Source organism: Dermacentor silvarum, chromosome 11, assembly GCF_013339745.2.
Source record: "Dermacentor silvarum isolate Dsil-2018 chromosome 11, BIME_Dsil_1.4, whole genome shotgun sequence".
Lineage (NCBI taxonomy): Eukaryota > Metazoa > Arthropoda > Arachnida > Ixodida > Ixodidae > Dermacentor > Dermacentor silvarum.
The window spans coordinates 61,139,769-61,159,017 of record NC_051164.1 but is presented as its reverse complement, the minus strand read 5'-3'; the positions used below and the strand labels follow the sequence as shown (position 1 = coordinate 61,159,017).

The 19,249-nt window shown below is 47.6% G+C and overlaps 1 protein-coding gene across 1 annotated transcript in view; it reads right to left on the bottom strand.

Moving 5' to 3' along the window:
- Positions 1-13,113, bottom strand: part of LOC119433404 (ceramide glucosyltransferase-like) — a 69,536-nt gene extending 56,423 nt beyond the window's left edge. Inside the window, exon 1 of the mRNA XM_037700594.2 lies at positions 12,158-13,113. Coding sequence (XP_037556522.1) covers positions 12,158-13,041 — 884 coding nt within the window. The 5' untranslated portion in view covers positions 13,042-13,113. The remainder of the gene's footprint in view (positions 1-12,157) is intronic.
- Positions 13,114-19,249: the final 6,136 nt, after the last annotated feature.

Genomic DNA, 19,249 nt, shown 5'->3' with positions numbered 1-19,249 from the left:
AAAGTTCGCGAAGGCTCGCTAAGAAAGCCTCGCTTAAAAAAAAAAGTAATAAAAACAATAATAATAATAAGACCGTGGACAAATATTTTAGAGTCTGCACGGCCCCGTGCTGTGCAGCTCGACGCCTTGGCAGTGGCAGGCCTTGGGTAATACGGAGGAACCCGGATATACCAAAACCACATATAACGAAATATTGTGTATAACGAACAGCAGTAAAATCCCCTTGAAAGTTATTGTACAATATTTTTGTTACATATGCCTTCAGGTATTTACACGCACACGTTATATATATATATATATATATATATATATATATATATATATATATCGCGTGCAGAGCCAAGAAATTTCGTAGTTGCGAGTCTGCGCATACGTGTTTCAGCCACTCTCTCCCTCTTGTGTCGCGTCTTTTGTGTGCGTACATAGAAGGCCAACGAGCTTTCCGCACTCTCACCTGCATCGTATACACAGAGCGCGGACCGTGCAAAGGAACGCAGGGACAACCTTCGCATTCACAGATGTGCGCGCGCCGTTTACAGAAGCGAAGAAACGTCACGCGTACACATACATACGTTCGGTATACACGCAACACACCGGCGGACGCGCGCGCTTAGTAAAACGTCCGCGCACGTGAAACGCGCTTACACGCGCTGTGGTTTTGCGCAAGCGGCACCCGGACTCATTGTTTATCCCCACAACACGAGCAACGGCTGCCCGGCATGTATGTTTGCGTGTATGCGCGTATGCATGTAGTACGTATATGCGGCTGCACGTACACATAAGCACGGAAGCGCATACGTACGGCAGGAACTCCCCGAGTATTGAGGGACAGCTTATGCAGCTTATATATATATATATATATATATATATATATATATATATATATATATATATATATATAGTGTTTAACCCTTTCAGACGCTATGTATGCACAATTGTGTGCACCAAGGTAGTGCATCTACAGCAAAAGCACTGATGAAAGGAATGATATTAGAGAGCTTTAGATTAGGGGGACGCAAGCGTTGGGGCCTCCTAGCGCTAGGGGATACAGTACTATGCATGCGCAGAAGGGTCTGCACATGCGCAGTACCGTGGCCCCAAGCGCTAGCGGGCCCCAACGCTTGCGTCCCCCTAATCTAAGACTCTATTAACTCGATAGCGTTAAGGGCCCCGTGTCGCTGAAAATACGGCGTCGGTGTCGGCGTCGGCATCGGTGTCGGCATCGGTGTCGGCGTAAACATCGGCGTCCGAGGCATCCGTGGCGGAGAAATTCATCCCGAACCACCCCGATCACACCGGCCCTCCGCGAGGCGCAAGGGGTTAGTGAACACAAATTTGAATTTCTCAAAGTAAACTCCGCCAGAAAAATCGTAAAGTCCGACTTAACTATACAACCTACAGACGTGATAGCGTCGGATTGTAATTTGAATATACGAGAAAAAAAAAAGCCCGATAAGCAGCCACGGATCTTTGAATGATATCGCGTTCCACTCTTAAAAGGCGAAGCTTAAGCGTCCTCCAATTGTGATGGTGTTGGATGAGTCGCTCACTCCTCGAGTTTTTTTTAATGTGTCGCATATCTTGAAACACTTATGACTGGAATTGTGCTACAATTTTGGATAAAATGTGCGATATGGTTTAGTAAAATGAGTGGGAAGGCAGACGGTTGGGGTGTTTTTGCTTGGTGTCAGTATGTTGTACGTATAGCGGGTTCACTTTTTTTTTTTTTTTTTTTTCACAATGCCATGCACCAGGCATAATTTTCAAGCTGCTGCATAAGTGCTTTTCAAGCTTTTCAATACACAAAATAGTTCACGTTCTCATATTTGATGTTCCTGTAGAGAGTTTTCGCGTGGAGTCCACATTCTGTAAACTTAATTGACAAAACTCACTAAAGAATTAAAAGTTCTTAATCATTCCTGCAGCTGAACACTTTCTATGATCCTGAAGATTTAAGAAATGTGGTGAAAGTAGGTTTTCAGTCAACAGGATAAAGTGGCGTCTGAAAGGGTTAATTAAGTGCGGGTAAAAGGTCAAGCCAAAATTCCGAACGTACGGTTCACTAATGAATGCGTGCTCAAAAACTTTAATCTGGCTTTTGTGCGCGCGTCTTGCTGAAGGGGCTTAATCTGATTGGCTGAGATCAGGACAGACTGAATGCAGTCCCGGCGCAACTGCATGCTCACCAATGGAGAGCAGGGCTGCGCGAACGCTCAAAACTATCGAGTAACGAATTGAACACAGCCCTATTCGACTCGGACTTCGAATTGAATAGTCTCTACGCGTAAACACAAATATTTTACGAGTATTTCCAATTTTCAACTATGCGCGATCAAACAATATTGCGCAGCAGCAATAACGCAATAAATTTCACCTCGACGCAGCCACAGTATGCCTAAAACGCGAGCAATTACGGTAACTCACTACGTCGCTCAGGGAGCCCGACTAAAAACCGCGAGCATTCGGTCTCATAGGACATGCAGTCGCGAGTCTTCGAACAAGCTGCTTATTTTGGCTTCGGTGCTACAGTTGCGCTCCTATAACAAACAACGCTTCATGACCGTGCAGCGGTATAATGACAGAAAAACTCGCTACCGTTGTGAACACTAGTAAGTGAACGTTTCTTTTATAAGTAATTTTGATAAACGGCTGTTCGTTATTAGAAAACTATTCAAGAAGTATATGGCATTCGATTCGACTAGCCTCTGGCAATGTCGACCTCCGTTAATTCGACGTCTCGCTTAATTCAAGCGCACTGGGGAAGTGCCGGCGAGAAACCATACGTTGCTACGGACGAAAAACCCGTTTATTTCCGAACACGAAAGCATGCCGCTTCGGTTGATACGATCATCACTCGCCATGCACCTAGCGGTCAGTACAAAAAAACTCTGAATCACAACAAGTTTAGCGAACGGCGATACGGCTTCCCTAGGCGACGCACGTGAGGGCAGCAATTAACCTGCCCTGCAGTGGTGACGAAAACTTGCGCTGTGCCATGGCCAATCTCTCTTTTGAGGATTTCGTCATCGCAGCCGACGACAGTGTGGAGGTCTGTGGGCGCACTGACCGACAACCACATATACGTGGTTATGTAATGTAAGTAATCTGTCGACAGACTACTTCAAGCCATTAGATAGATTTTATTCGTTCTTTTGACGCCGTCTGTTATATCGACCTTTAGGATAATTCGACTAAATCTCGCGGTCCCGAAAGTACCGAATGAACGAGAGTCGACTGCATTCGATTCGTATTCAATTCGGTCCCAAAAAATACCCCTTGCGTAACCCACTATACTTGCGCGAGACATCCTTTGTCGTCCGAGTGGAGTTGGGTTGTGTTATGTAATGACGTACAACAGATATCGGGTGGTCTATTAGAAGTACACTCTAGTAGTACTTGCTGTTAAGATAGTTGCCGCACGTCGAATAGCGCAAGCTGAAAGTTAGCGCTCGTTCTGTTGTTGCAGAACAGGTGCAGAACAGTTGCAGAACAGGTGCCATGAGAAAGGAATCGCAGTCGAGGATTACAGAATGAGAGCGGTGCGCGCGTTTCGTCTGACTGTGCTCAAGGTATGAGCTAATATATATATATATATATATATATATATATATATATATATTAACTTCTTGGGCAAGTTGGTGCTTAGATTTCCCAGGTATACTCGATTGTGGCGCGAGATACATTTCGTGAAAAGGGGACAGAAAAGAGAAGACAGTGAAGCGCGCCAAGGTGTCATATGACGTCCCACCAAGGTTGTCATATAACGTCACGACGCATCCTCTGCTTGGGTACCGGAACTGGTTAGCAGAAAGAAGTGCCTTTTATGGTGCATTCTATACTGGTCGCTTTCGAGCGCTCTACAGGTCGCTCTCGCTGGCAGAAATCGAGTGCTCGGAGCACATTCGATCGCCTGCAAGGTCTCGAGTGTGTTATTAGAAAAATTCAGGGCTCTTTGGCATTTGCTAGTATTTCTTTTTCTAATGTTTATCAAAAGTTGTAATTGGGACGTCATTCACCGAAAAAAGAGGGGGGGGGGGGGTCGGAAGTTACACGTGGTATATAGGCACACATATGCTCCTTTACCCCCCCCCCCCCCCCCAACGCATTTCCTTGGATTCAATGAATTTCTTTTCTATAGCCCTTCGCACAGAGTGGTCGACCCCGGTGGTGAGGAGGGTTCGTGCGGATAATGCGAACGTACGGATAATCCGAATCGGAGATTTTTGGCCAACCGATATCATCGCACAAAAAAAAATAACTAAGCTAATCGCATATGATAATCTTCTCCCTCGTATAGCTGCTGCATTTGCGAAGTGAAGAACTCTGACCTACGGCCACGAATAAAACTGACGAGGGGTGAAGAGTGTGGATCTAAAGAAGAAGAAGAGAAAAAAGAAGGACTCGCTAATAAAATATGGACCCAATGCCGATCATGTTCGTAGAAGAGCGCGTCAGAACTAAAGTTTTTTTTTTTTTTCGGCGCAAAATTTCGTCTCGTAGCTATTGGCAACTTGTACCAGCACAACTGCAAACGCAGACTAGAAAGCGCTTTTTGCTGCACGCTACCTGCGCTCCTCTTCGCAATCATCGAAGAAATATACAGGAAAAAAAAAGAAAAAAGAAACAGTAGGCGACCTTAATCTTTGACTTAGGTGTCTCTTAGTGGCGCTCGCACCTCGGCGTTGGTGTTCTGTGCTTTGGTGTGCGGCAATCAATGATTTCTAATTATATTCCAATTATTCCAGACACTTCAGTTAGGCTCAACTCGTAATTAAACTTATGCTCTGATATCATTATCACAATGAGTGATTTATAATTGTAATTATTCCAGACACTTCAGTTACACAACTTGTAGCTAAGCTTATGCTCTGATATCCATATCACGAGGGATTCCTAATTAATTCTAATTATTCCAGACACTTCAGTAACTCATCTTGTAACTAAACTTATGCTCCGATATCGTACCTATCTTGAACCCCACTGGATGCTCCTGCCACTAAAAAAAAAAAAAAAAAAAAAAAAAAAAAAAAAGTCTGAAACGGGAGCTCGAACTATACGACGAATTTTTGCTCCGGAGAGCGCAGAGAAGTGGGTAATACACACTACGTGCGCGACATAGCGCAAGGCCTGCAACGCCTTGCGGCGTTGACCGCTTTGCATTGTGTTGGCTTCGGCAACGCCTCACGAGGCCACACGCCAGGTGTCTCGAGTGGCACGTTTTCGCCTTGGCAGTCATTTGTGCATTGTCAGCGAAGGGAAAAACGAAACGAGACCCGACGACAGCATTGCTGCCTGCTCACATATTTTCCCGTCCCAGAAAAAAAAAAAGTATACTTAAAAAGCGAAACTGACAACAAAACAAGAAACTTCGCGAGAGGGGTTACGATCGCAGCCGGAGACACAAATACAGCGAAGGAGACGAACAACGAATTCGAAAGACGACGACTTAAGGCGTTCAGTGACACTGCGGAGTTGAGAGGTTTTGTTAGCTCCACGTTTGACGTTCGCTCCACGTATGCAGTTGCACGGGTTGCCTTCAGCTTAACCACTTATATATATAAATTGGAACGTAAAACAAATGCAACAGAATCGCCCACAACGAATGGGACGCGACATATGCCACCGCGGTGGTATCGCGAACAATTGTTTGTTTCACGTCGATAGCCTCCCGTCGATGCAACATCGATATTGATTAGGCAGGAGGCGTTTAGTATTCACGTAGCAGACGACGCTTTCGCCGTCGTCTGGCACGATGGCCAAGGTGCTAAAAAAAAAAAAAAACAGTTCAAAGTACAGTTATTAGAACTATGGTGTTCGGTCACCAAAGGTTAGACTACCGAACACCAATAGGTCTTAAAATACTGCCTTGCACCGTGTCCTTCTAATTATTTTTTTTCTTCGTTGAACACGCACCTTGGCTAACGTTAGCTGGGACACACTATACATAAAAAAAGGCCCATGTATACACGGCCTGTATCTGACATGCGTATACGCAGCATCCCAACCCCGTCGTCCGCCCGAGATAAGACGACTCCTTGAGCACCTGCCAAGGGAAAACAAGCTTTCTCAGCACAACAAACACGCTGCCACGCACGTGGCGTTGTGCTGCGAGACACGCACATTCTCGAATGCGCGCCGATTCGTCAAAACGCTAATTAGCCGACCGTGGACGCTGCTTAAAAATTTAACAGAAACCCGTCCACGATGCTTGTCGATGCGAGCGAAGGTGCGAACGCTTCTGGAAATGTATTCGCTTAATTGAGCGAACCGCGAGCTTGAAATACATACGTTATTGCGGCGAGGACACTTAGAGGTGGCCGTCTACTAGGTGCCACAGTATTAAGAAGCTTAACACTGACATTCTTCATTGAACGCACGTGGCCACTAATTAGCTAACAATCGAGATTTGTAAACCCCACCCCTTATGCAGTATACCCCCAGTTAATAATTGGACGCTGCGCCGTGCTCCTCCCTATTGGGCAGCAGAAATAAGCCTAATTTTCTTCTTCGATAAAATCACTACTACTATAGCTTACATTGGCCGGCGTTTCAAATAAGAACGCACCCCGCAACTCGGAATTGCGCGCGAGAAACGTACGTGTCCTTTGCACCGGCGCCTTTGCACTGCTTAGCATAATATATGCGGTGAAAAGTCCGATCTATATCCTCCTAAGACCCCTTTGTACAAATACATTGCACGTTGCCTTCAACTATTTTTAGAAACTCACTCGGAAGTGGCTACGCAAAAGATTCACTCTGGGATATATGAAGTACGGGGCATGTGTAACTGTAATGACGTGCTTTACTCACATTCTTGTAATCCGCTTTCGAGGAAATTAGACACTAAATTGATCTATAGACCTCCGGGTCGTCCCAGACGGCCGAAAGTAACCTTGAGGTGTGAAAGTAACCTTGAGGTGAGTGAAAAATAACGGACGCGGCAGCAACATGGCAATGCGCTACACCTAGTTAAATCTACATCACTGCGTTAATTTAAGCAACAAAACGCAAGTTTATCCGTAGCAAACATGAGGAGATGATGGAGATAGTTCCCGTACATGGAGTGACGCAGCTTTTGGCACCTAACCGTGGTATTTAAATTAAAAAAAAGAAATATTTTTTTTTCAAGTTCATAACATAACAGCAGACAATAAAAACCACCTCGAAGAGCGAACATGTCCCATAGTTGTGTTCGGGTCTCAGGAGGACATAGTACCACCGCGACCACCACGAAAACGGACGAAAGGGCCAAAGAAAGGCATTCGATCGTCTTAAAATAATTATACGCGTCCGATTGTGAAATCGAACCTCTATGAAAATACCACGGTCAACCTGTCAGGTCACGATCGCGCGCACACATTTCTCTTGTGCAAACACTAAGTTAACTATGCTTTAAGACTTATGATTGTCCCAGAGGAGAAGAGGCGCACACCATCGTTCTAAGCTCGGGCTGCTACTGCCGGTGACCTGGCTCGTCCTTTAATCAAAGCGTAAGCACAACTATATATATATATATATATATATATATATATATATATATATATATATATATATAGCAGAGACAATTGGCACGTGTGCGAGGTGGCGGGGCGCGTTAGACGTTAAAGTCAACAGCACATTTCTTATCGCACAGTGCGTGGGGAGTATGCAACATTTATTGCGATAGCAATTATATTAAACACTCCAGACGCATTTCCGCCGCCGTCAGCGTCGCAGTTACTAAAAAAAAAATTATTACATACTGCGGGCTCAAGATCCAAACAGGACGCGGGTATCTTATTGGAACAGATACCACGAAGTCGGCGTGTACACAATGACAAGCAACTTTTTCGAAAAATGTTCGCAGTGGGCGATTTCAGTCTTGTATCGTACGTTGAAACGAAAAATTAAAAAAAGATGTGTCCGTTCGCGTAAATATAAGGTCTTATAGGACGTTATCCCGATATAGCGTCGCTGATCGTTAATGGTGACAGAAATGGTATTATATAATAAGCACACGCAGGAACCGCAGTGTTCTTTTTTTCTTTTTTCTTCGTACTTCGAGTATTTCATTTCGTTGCATAAGTTGTCCGCGAAAAGTACGCGGATACAGAAAATATCTGAAATGGAAACCTCACTGTCTCTCTTTGGATTTGTGCTAACAAGAGACTTCGTCAGCGTTAACGCACTTCTCTGTGATTGGTGGTGGTGATAATCAATTTCGGCCACCCAGGGTTCTTAATAAACGTTACACGAACGTTTTTTCCGTCCCTTCCCCAGTCGGAGGGGGAGGTCGCGACCCCCAATACTGATGATCGGCAGCAGAACCTCATATATCGACTGCAGACTGACAACGACGGGTTACAATCGACGGCGACAAAATGTACCCGACAACGCTTTAAAACGAGGTACTGCGGCCCGCGTAAGTAAATAGAGAAGCGAGCGATGCGCACGGGCGCGCACCGATTGATGCAGAATTATATTAATAGCAGAATCACTATCAAGCTATAATATCGAGATGGGTTCGCATTACTATCGATAATGTCACCGATATCACAAAACCACACGACGTACAGCACGCAGTCGCTGTAGTTATCATAAACTCGGCGACGTTTTCCATGCATATCCTGGTGTCACGCGCTATGCGAGACTGCGGCAAAGATTATACATACAGTGCCCCGAGTTATCGTAGTGTTATCGTACCCATCCGCACCATAAACTGTAAAATAATTTACACCGTTAAAAGTGAACAGGGCTGTAAATCGTTTTGTGCGTTAAGCGCACAAAACGGGTGTAAGAATGTAAATCATACTTATTTACCCCTTTATTGACTTTTAAGGGAGTAAGTTATTTTACAGTGAACAGTGGAGTTTTAGTGTGAGGTCACGCAACATCGTTCACCAATTCCTGGAGCAAAAACCACAGCCAAATAATAGAAAATGTTTAGAAAACCGGGCGCCAAGCCGAAACTCCACAACGCCAATCTCTGGAGTGGCTGTAAAGCACACCGGCGCGTTTTTTTCATTTTTTTTTTTTCATTGCAATATCAACACCAGCTGAAAGCATGTTTTAACACCCAGCTAGGGCACACATAATTTCAAACAGAAGGAGTGGACTCCAAGGAAAGAAAGGTTACGTTCAGTTACACGTCCACTTGTTCAGATAGGAAAGAAAAAAAAATTCTGTAAATGTGCATAACTGCGCTGCAATTAATGATAATTCTCCGCTGTGAGTTGCGACCTGATGCCCTCAAGGTAATACACCATGCTAGGAAGCGACGATGCAGGGAGACCCATTAACAAGCGCTTCCTAACTTCGCCACACTCCGTCAAAACAACTGCCGTGTAACGGCTAACGAGATCATGGACATCGTCGTCTGTTCAAACTATAGTGAACTAGATAGTACAAACTCCCCGGTTGCCACAACACGGCAATCACGGAGGCCATTGGTTGAACATGTTATTCACGAGCTGAAGTGTCATAGCAAAAGCAGACGGTTTGTTTCCTAGCATAAAATTTTCGGTGCTACTAAATTTGCCGCCGAGCACGAGCGAGCCCCAAACGCATTTGCCCACCAAGCACACCCCGCATAGTGACGTCATGCGTGGTGGACGCCACCTAGTGCCCGGTTAATGCATCCGGTATAATTGCAATTGCAACAATAGAAATATGTTAATCTCGGCGGTGAGAATGTTAAGTCAAAAGAAGTACAGAGAGCATCATCAGATTGTTTACAAGGCACTCATGCGCGCTATCAATGGGGTTTAGGCAGCACGGATATAGTATCTAGGTTATGAGAGGCGTGAAAGTGGACGACCTGTGAGACTTTAGTGGGCGAAAGAAAAAAAAAAAGTGTGAGATCACTTTCGTCAAAACAGTGGTGTCTGTTCTAAACTTTCAGCATAGACTAAATCAACAAATATAAAAAAAAACTCGTCTTTTGGTCTCGTTAGTTGTAGACGTGTTCTGATTTTTATCTCTCAACACACGCACAAATAAAGACAAAAAAAAAAATCGCACGGAATTAACTGTAGGAACATTACTTTCAGAAAAATGAGTTACGGTGACGAAAGTAACGTATTCAAGTTCACCAGCAGGAAAAATACTTGCCCAATGGTTTTGATTTATGGAAGGTGTTCTACAATTATAAAACTGACCTACGCTACGGTGTCTCGATCCTAACGAACTGCCGCAGAAGCTCTCACAGATGTCTCCACGCAAGCACGACACAGCGTATATTTTCTGTCGCCGTCTTCCGCGTCCGCTTTCCCAAACATGCGCGGTATACGAAAGAAGCGCAAATGACACATTCCACGCGCCAAACCGCGCAGGGCGTGAGAGCACAGGCGGAAAACACTCTTTCCTCATACGAGGGCCGCCACAATAGCGCCGTGTACCCCACCACTCCAGCCACATTTCACCACGTTTCGACACAAACACGCCACTGCACAGTGAGGGGTGCTAAAAGAAAACTCGCAAACGCCATCGCGGTAGAATTTCACGATACCGAAGCCCAGCGAAAAAAAAAAAAAAAAAAAAAAAAAAAGCTAAAAAGGGTCACCGCCGGATGAAACGGTTTCGAAGACATCGTCGTGTGCGTCCGTCCTCGATACAACGTTGCCCCGTATCGTCCCCGAAATCAAAGTGGGCTCGCGTGGTAAGCCACGCCGAAGACGACACGGCAACGTCTGCGACCTCGAAATCTCGACGCGAAAGAAAGAAAAAGACAGGCAGAACTACAGGAACGACGTTTGGCGAGGGCCGGGCTAATAGGATGGAATACGGGCTTGCATTGGCGAGTAATCCGGTTACTCGCGGTGCAACTTCGTTCGAAAGGTCCAGTTGTGCCGGACGAGAACGAAATTTGCATCGCCAAACGCGAGAAAGCGGCTCCGACAACTGCGGGCGCCAAAACGCGAGAAAGCGGCTCCGAGAACTGCGGGCGAAAGAAAAAAAAAAAAAAATGAAGAGACGACTACACAGAAAGGCGACCTGTGGCGCGAACCCCCTCCCGAAGCAGCGGGTCAATGCGCCCCAGAGCCGCACGTCCAAGCCACGATTTCTACTCGCGGCGGTAACTCCCAAAGCACGCGACCATCAATCGGCCTACTGATATGACGCGACATTCCAGACGCATGACTCAGGACACGGGGTAAGCTTGACGGGGCCGACCCCGCTCGCAAGCATTTGACAGCACGCTTTCATGGGACGCCACTTTTGAGGGGGCAGTCATCAGACTCATCACACTTCGAACTTTCTTCAGGCGTGCCGGCGACCATCTAGATTCGAGAAAGCGAAGCGGACGAAAAATTGGCGCGCCGCAGCGATCGCTGACCGCTGGACAAGGCGGGCGAAAGCGCGTGGTGCCAGTTTAAATGCTCCGAAAGGAAGTTGGCAGCAACCCCACCCTCCTCCCATTTGGCCGTACTGAAGGGCAGTGTGCAGGGATTGAAAAGAAAGAAAAACAAGCAGGCGCCCAGGACACCAACGTCCTTTCGGCGGTCGCCGATGCGTCGTCGACTGCCTTTCCCGAGGCACCGAGAATAAAAAACAAAAAAAGAAACCACGCCCATCCCGCGCGGCGCCGGCGGCTGCCAAAATCACGGCGACAATCCAAGGGTGCACCGCCCGTCTGTTATGAGAGTGGCGGGCGCGATTGGCTCGGGAGCGCCACTCGCCGGAGCGACCAGAGATCGGTTTCTCGAAGTGCGGCGCGCTAGCGTGACGACGTCGACGCCGGCTCAACAACCTAGGCCTGGTCCCCCGACAGAAACCCACTTTCACCCCCTTCCACGCCTCTTCGCGAAGCCGGCTAGCGTCGCATGCGTGGCTGTCCCACTAACTTCGGCGGGAGCTCTGCGAAGAAGCAAAGAGGCGGCGGCGGTCGTGTGGGTATGGCACGACGAAGACGACGACGACGCTACGCGGACAGCCGTTGCTCCCGCAGCCGTACTCGGGCGTGTGCCCGATCGCACACAACACGACGGGGCGTGGAATTCGCGCGACGACGGCTCGCCAGCCAAGGACGCCGGTCTCGGTGAAGGAAAAGTGACCACCACTTCTAAAAGCAGGGACCGGGCGCGCACGGTGGGGGCGATCACACTTCGCACGCACGGATGGATGGTCGAGCCGTGTTCGGCGAAGACGCCCGAGAGACTCGGGCACCGCCAAGACTCACCCGTTGAAGATGGCCAGTAGATGAAGCAGCCAGACGAACCACCAGCCGGCGAAGAAGATGATGGCAAACCCGTAGAGCGTGTAAAACAGGAGAGCCATCTTTGAGACGCCGCCGCGGGCAGCAGCAGCAGAAGCTCGGCGGCGGCGGCGGGCGCTGGTGGCGTCACCACGGCTCTGTGACGTCGTCGCCGGCGCGTATTCCGGATCCGCTACGCGTGGAGGACGGAGTCGATGTAGCACGTCACTTCCGCCGGGCGTCGGGGAGGCGAGCAGCGCCGCAACGCCGTCCCGTTGTCGAGCGGCTTCTTCGGAGCTGGCGATGGGCGGCGGACCGCAGCTGACGACGGGTTGGCCGGGAGCGGCGGCCGCGGTGTTGCCGGCATAGCGCTGACCCGCGACCGGGTGCAGCCTCCGTTTTATGGACAGCGCTATCGGGTTTGCCGAGATAAGTCCGCGCGCGACGTCCAATGGGTGACGGGCCTCCGGCCCGCTCGTCGGGAGCCACCACCTAACGCTGCCGGCAGAGGCGAGCTCGATGTAGAGCATCGTGTAGCTGCTGGATCCTCGTCGTCTCACCGTTGCGCATCGTCCGGCAGCATGAACGCGACGCAGCGCGCGCGTGGTGCGGCGCCCTAAGCGGACGACCGAACGCGAGCGGTCGCAACTGCGGTCACCGTTGGGCGCCCCGTAGGCTGAGCGCCCCGATCCCGGGCCGGGACGGTCGCGGCAGCTCCTGTCGGATATTTCAGCCTCGGCGTAGCATCGTGCTCCGTTGGCGCGGCGATCGTCGCTTCTGCCGGCTGGGAACTCGTTTGCGTCGCTGGCCGAGGCACGGGTTCGGAGAAACACGCCACTGTAGCTCACGTGTTGCGGCGTTCGAAACATAAATGATGTGTGAACGCCCTCTCTGGGCCGCTACTCTGTAACCGCTAACTCCGCGCAGAAGACGAAGAAGCTTGTTGTTGTTGTGGCCTATCGAACACGTGGCTACTTACTACCCGCTATGGGGGATTGGCCATGAAATGGGTGGATTACAGTCAGCTACACTCGGGCAATGCTGCTTCGTTGTCATTTTTGTGGCATACAGGTGCCGTCTTTAGCTACGCGCGTACGGGCTGCGAATAATCTGTCACATTGAGTAGACTGTGTGTGCGTGAGAGTGCCGTTTAGAGATTGTCGTGTTGCATGCCTTTTAACAGCGGAGCTGTTCTAAGTCGAGCCTTCGCCCTCTGTCTGTCCGGCGGTGTCACGCAGGTCATGTGAACAGGAGAGGATGAGACATGGAGGGAGGAAAATATAGGAGGAAGCATACCGCAACGCGATTGTCGCCGACTGTGGTGGCCCAACACGTGATAAAAACGTCACAGCACGGTGGATACGTCAGAGCGCGTGGTACGTTTGATTTCAGGTTGATTTTTTTTTTCGAAACCATTTGAAACTCTTGAAATAAGCAAAAACAAAACCAAGCGAAAAAAAAAAATAAAGGAACAATCTTTTCCTTCCTGCGTGTGAGCAGCTGCCGATCGAGCGCGTACCGAATAAAAACTACCGGTAACCAAACGTCTCGGCAAATCTCGATTCTCCGTGATCTCGACGCAAGAGGTCACGTGTTGGGCCACCACTGCTGGCTACACGAAGCGTACGCTTGCTAAGTCTGGCTGCGTTACGTAATGCTCCCTCCTATATTTTTCTGTTCCGTGGGATTAGAGACGCGCCGGGGAAGGGCAGGTCATGTGACCAGAAGAGGAGGAGAGGCGCGCTGGGGCGCGCCAGAGAACTGGGCACTCGTCGAGTACCGTCGGGAAGTCGCTGCCTCTTCTCGCTTCGCAACGTTTCAATATAAGTTCGTGTTGTAGATATGTGTTTACTTGTGTTTACACAATTACATCACGTGCAACACATGCACACGTAACACTCGGTGTAACTAACACAGCTTCACTGTTCGACCATCTTCATGGAGTGGAAGGGCTCTGAATTTTTCTTTCTTTCCTTTTTTAATTTGCACTAAAGACATTATTGCTTTCATTTGAACTTGTAATTTCACCTTTCAACACCACTTACGTAAGAGTGTTAGGTAGGATAAAGTGCAGTGACCATAGGTTACTGAGGTCTAGGATTTCTCTCAATTTGAAGAGAGAAAGAATAAAATTAGTCAAGGAGAAACAGGTCAACCTAGACGCAGTAAGGGTAAAAGCAGACCAATTCAGGCTGGTGCTTGCAAACAAATATGCAGCTTTAGAACAGGAAGATGAAGACAACATAGAGGCAATGAATGAAACCGTAACTAGGCTGGTCTCATAAGCAGTAATTGAAGTGGGAGGTAAGGCACCAAGGCAACCAGTAGGTAAGCTCTCCCAAGTAACAATGAACCTATAAAAAAACGGCAAAACATGAAAGTGTCAAACTCGAGAGATCAGATAGAATTCGCTGAACTGTCGAAACTGATCAACAAGAAGAAAATAAGGGATATCCGAAATTATAACGTGGAAAAGATTGAGGAAGCCGTAAAATATGGATGCAGCATGAAATCAGTGAGAAGAAAACTTGGCATAGGACAAGCCAAAATGTATGCACTGAAAGATAAGCAGGGTAATATCATCAGCAATTTCGATGACATATAGTAAAGGCAGCAGAAGAATTCTATACTGACCTGTTCAGTTACCAGAGCAGCCAAGCTACTTTAATTCATTCGAAGTAGTGATGAACAGGATACAGAGGCTCTTTTTATAACTAGCGATGAAGTTAGAAGGGCCTTGAAAGACATGAACAGAGGAAAAGCTGCCGGAGAAGATAAAATAACAGTCGATTTAATCAAAGATGGAGGATATATCATGCTTGAAAAGCTTGCTGCCCTTTGTACGCAATGCCTCACGACTTCAAGTGTACCAGAAAGCTGGAAGAACGCCAACATTATACTCATCCATAAAAGGGAGACGTTAAAGAATTGAAGAATTATAGACCATTAGCTTGCTTTCAGTATTGTATAAAGTATTCACCAAGATAATTTCGAATAGAATCAGGGCAACACTTGACTTCAGCCAACCAAGAGAACAGGCTGACTTCAGGAAGGGATATTCTACGATGGATCATATCGATGTCATCAATCAGTGTCATCATAATGTCATCAAACGGTCAGCCTCTAGAGTCTGTACAGGAGTACGTTTATATAGTTCAATTACTCACAGCGGACACTGATCATGTGAAAGAAATTTACAGAAGAATAAAATTGGGTTGGAGTGCATACGGCAGGCATTGCCAAGTCATGACTGGGAGCTTACCACTGTCGTTGAAAAGAAAAGTGTACAATCATTGCATTCTACCGGTACTAACATATGGGGCAGAAACTTGGAGGTTAACAAAGAAGCTCGAGAACAAGTTAAGGACCGCACAAAGAGCGATGGAACGAAACATTTTAGGCCTAACGTTAGAGACAGGATGAGAGCGGTGTGGATGAGAGAGCAAACGCGGATAGGGGCCGATATTCCAGCTGATATTAATGGGGGGAAATGGAGCTGGGCAGGCAATGTAATGCGTAGGACGGATAACTGCTGGACCATTAGAGTTACAGAATGGATACCAAGAGAAGGGAAGCGCAGTCGGGGACGGCAGAAAACTATAGGTGGGGTGATGAAGTTAGGAAATTAGCAGGCGCAAGCTGGGGAATCAGCTAGCGCAAGACAGGGGCAATTGGAGATCACAGGGAGAGGCCTTCGTCCTGCAGTGGACATAAATATATGTTGATGATGACATTATAGCATTCCTAAAATTTATTTTTGATTCGGACTTGGAATAATCCACCCATGTCTTGGCCAATCCCCCATGTATATAGTATATGCGCCACATCATCGATGGGCAACAACAGGTAAAATCAAAAGTTAGGTTTGTGAGGAGAGGTTTGAATCGTTCGACCCTCTCGACAAAATGCATATCTTGACGCTTTCGTGTAGGACTGGTTCAAACCGACTCGGACCGCTCACGTCAAGTGTGACGTCACTGCAGGTGTGAGTGTGACGTTACTGCCCATCTGCCGCGCCATATCGCCGCTTTGTTTCGTCGTACACTCCGTACAGTGCACAATAAACGCGTTGCATATAGAAACTTTTAAGAAAATTAGCCGCTGCCGCGATTTTTCATCGCACGTGCCCAATTATAGAGAAGAGCGTGGTCGCCTTCCGCAAGTAAAAATAAACCGGTGTAAGGTCGTTGTGAATGTGCTCCTTAGTAGACTCATGTATGCATGTTTAGTTGGAATGCGTGGTCGTTCGTCTTTTCTGTGGTTTTCTCTGTGTTTGTGGATTTGTTGCCTTGCAATGTTGTGCTGCTTGCTCGCACCCGAGCCGCTTCCCGAGAGCGCCTGCAAAGCGGCGGTTCTCGCGCACTGGGTTTTGCGAGCCCCATAAGTCGCACGGTGCGCCGCTAGCGGCATCTCGAGAGGGCAGTTTTTAGCCGGGCGTAATGTGTCAACCGCGAACAGGAAATGTGGGCCGATCCTGGCGGTAGTGCAGAAAGGGTCCAAGCGCAATGGCACATACCCATGTGAACTAGCGAAGCTGAGCCTGGCTAAGTCTAGCTAAGCATATAGCTGGCTCTACTTAAGCTTAGTCAGTCATCGATAGCCAATCGATAGTCAATCAATAGCTAATCGATCAATAATCAATAAGTTCCGGAAAATGCTGGGGATGACTTGGTATAGTGCTCAGCCTAGCCCAAATACGTGGCCAATACCTTGCGATAGCCAATCAATAGCTAATAGATAATAGAATAATAGAAGCACGAAGTTTTAAAATTCCTAACTCTGCACCAAAAACATGTGTCGCAGTTTTTGTTAACTGCATCCGTTAGAGCATCCATAAAGCGGACAAACTTGATGTGTGAACTTATACAGCTTACGGGAATTTCTTTCAATGTTTATGAGACTTTTGCAATAGTAATACTAGCATAAAAATGGTATAGCATTTCAAAGTGGTGTATGTTACATCACCTTTATCCGCTTTAGATGTATTATTAGGTGCAGCTGGCATAATAGTGATATCCTATTTGATTGCTGATCTACGGATCGAGTTGTAAACTTGATAGTTTAATTCGTTTTACAACGAAGCTGTATATGCCCAGGCTGAAACACTCGCGGTCCGACCACAGAAACCCTCCGGCAGAAATAAACCTATCGAAAACCTATCGAAAACTCGCGTCTCGTTCACTTGGTATATACCCAAATTGGCATGGAAGGGTACGAATGTATGACTAATATGACTGATAGGTCATGACATCAATGACGTTGTAGGATGGTCGTGACGGCGGCTGTAGGAGCCGTGCCATCGTCCCTACTCAGAAGAGCAGAGGCGGCGAGCCGAGCGGCGGCTGCGACGACCAGCGTGGCTGGCTTCTAGAACGACATTGCGCGTGCCGAGCTTGCGCTTCGAGCACGCGCTGCGCTTCTTTATTTTTCTTCTCTTCGCAGCGCCGACCATATAGCGCTCCGCGCTGCGGCGTTGGTGGCGCTACAACATCACATGCTCGTCAGTTACGTCATACGTCACGGCTACCCAAAAGCGTGCGTCAAGCAGTTAAGGATGCTATGAAGTGTAACACCTATAGATTTTCTATACAGTCGAACCCGTGTATAACGAATTATCGTGTATAACGAACAGCTGTGAGATCACCTTGAAAATTTTTGTTTAAAATTTTTATTTTATATATCGAATTATTGATATATCGAACTATTTCGCGATCCCCTTCGAGTTCGATATATCCGAGTTCGACTGTAGTAAGTTTTGGTGGCTGATATGTAAAACAATGGCTCTCGTATTAGGATTGTTGCTAAGCACGCGCGACTTGAGTGCAGCTCGGCTTCAATTTCGCAACTGGCACATGTGCCCTCAGGTAAGTCATTAAAAAGAGGTACTCAGTGAATCTTTTTTTTTTAATTAGCCACCTGGACATTTGATTTGTGCCGCAAGTATGGTACGCCTATTCAGGTAATCTGTCTGAACAGACCGAATGGCGCTATGTACTCCAAGGTATTTTTTTTCATCATACTAAGAAACCACACACACACACACACACACACACACACACACACACACACACACACACACACACACACACACACACACACACACACACACACACACACACACACACACACACACACACACACACACACACACACACACACACACACACACACACACACACACACACACACACTCACACACACTCACACACACACACTCACGTACGCACACACACACACTCACGTACGCACACACGCGCGCGCGCGCTGTACAGAGATCACTTACTTCCAGAAGCAAGAACAGTAAGCGATCGACAAGCCTTCGGGTATTTTTGTGGCTGGCGTACGCGTATATGGAAAGCGCCGCAGAGGCACAGGACGAGGCCGCAGTAATGCACATCACAATCCGTCCACTATCGTCATCAGTGTTGGGAACCCAAAAGCCACACACGTATAAGCTGCGGAAAGGCTGCATCGCGTACGCGTTTATATAACAACACCGTGGGTGTGAACGATATACCACACGACCTTTCAATGTTTACGTCGGAGCGCGGCTGCGGAATTATGTGTTGCCGTAGCCGCCGCCAACTCCAGTCACGTGCATAATTACGTTATTTTTTTTTTTTTTGCGGGTCGCCACTCTCTCCACATAATGTAAACGCAGAGCAACGTAACGGCAGCAGCAATACTTATACATTTATAGCCTCTCCCAGCGACCTCCAATTACCCCTCTCTCGCGTCGACTGCGCGTCCTTGTGCACGCGTCCTTATGTATTCGCTGGTACACGGCACAAAAGAAAAGTCAAGGACAGGCGCGGACTCCACATCCTACGAGTGCAAATTTCATTCCGCCACCTGATCCTTGGCCGTCCTCAACTACGTTTCTCTTCTCTTGGCACCCGTTCTGCCAAGATAATAGACCACTAGTTGCACGCTTTACACGTACGTTGCATAGCCTGCCCAGCTTTAACGTTATACATTCGCTGAAATTCCAGAAAAAGAAAATACTTTTTAAACTCGTGACGTCAAGCTTATGTCTACCGGAGTGACCGGAGCTGTGGTTCTGGCGCGAAGTTCAAA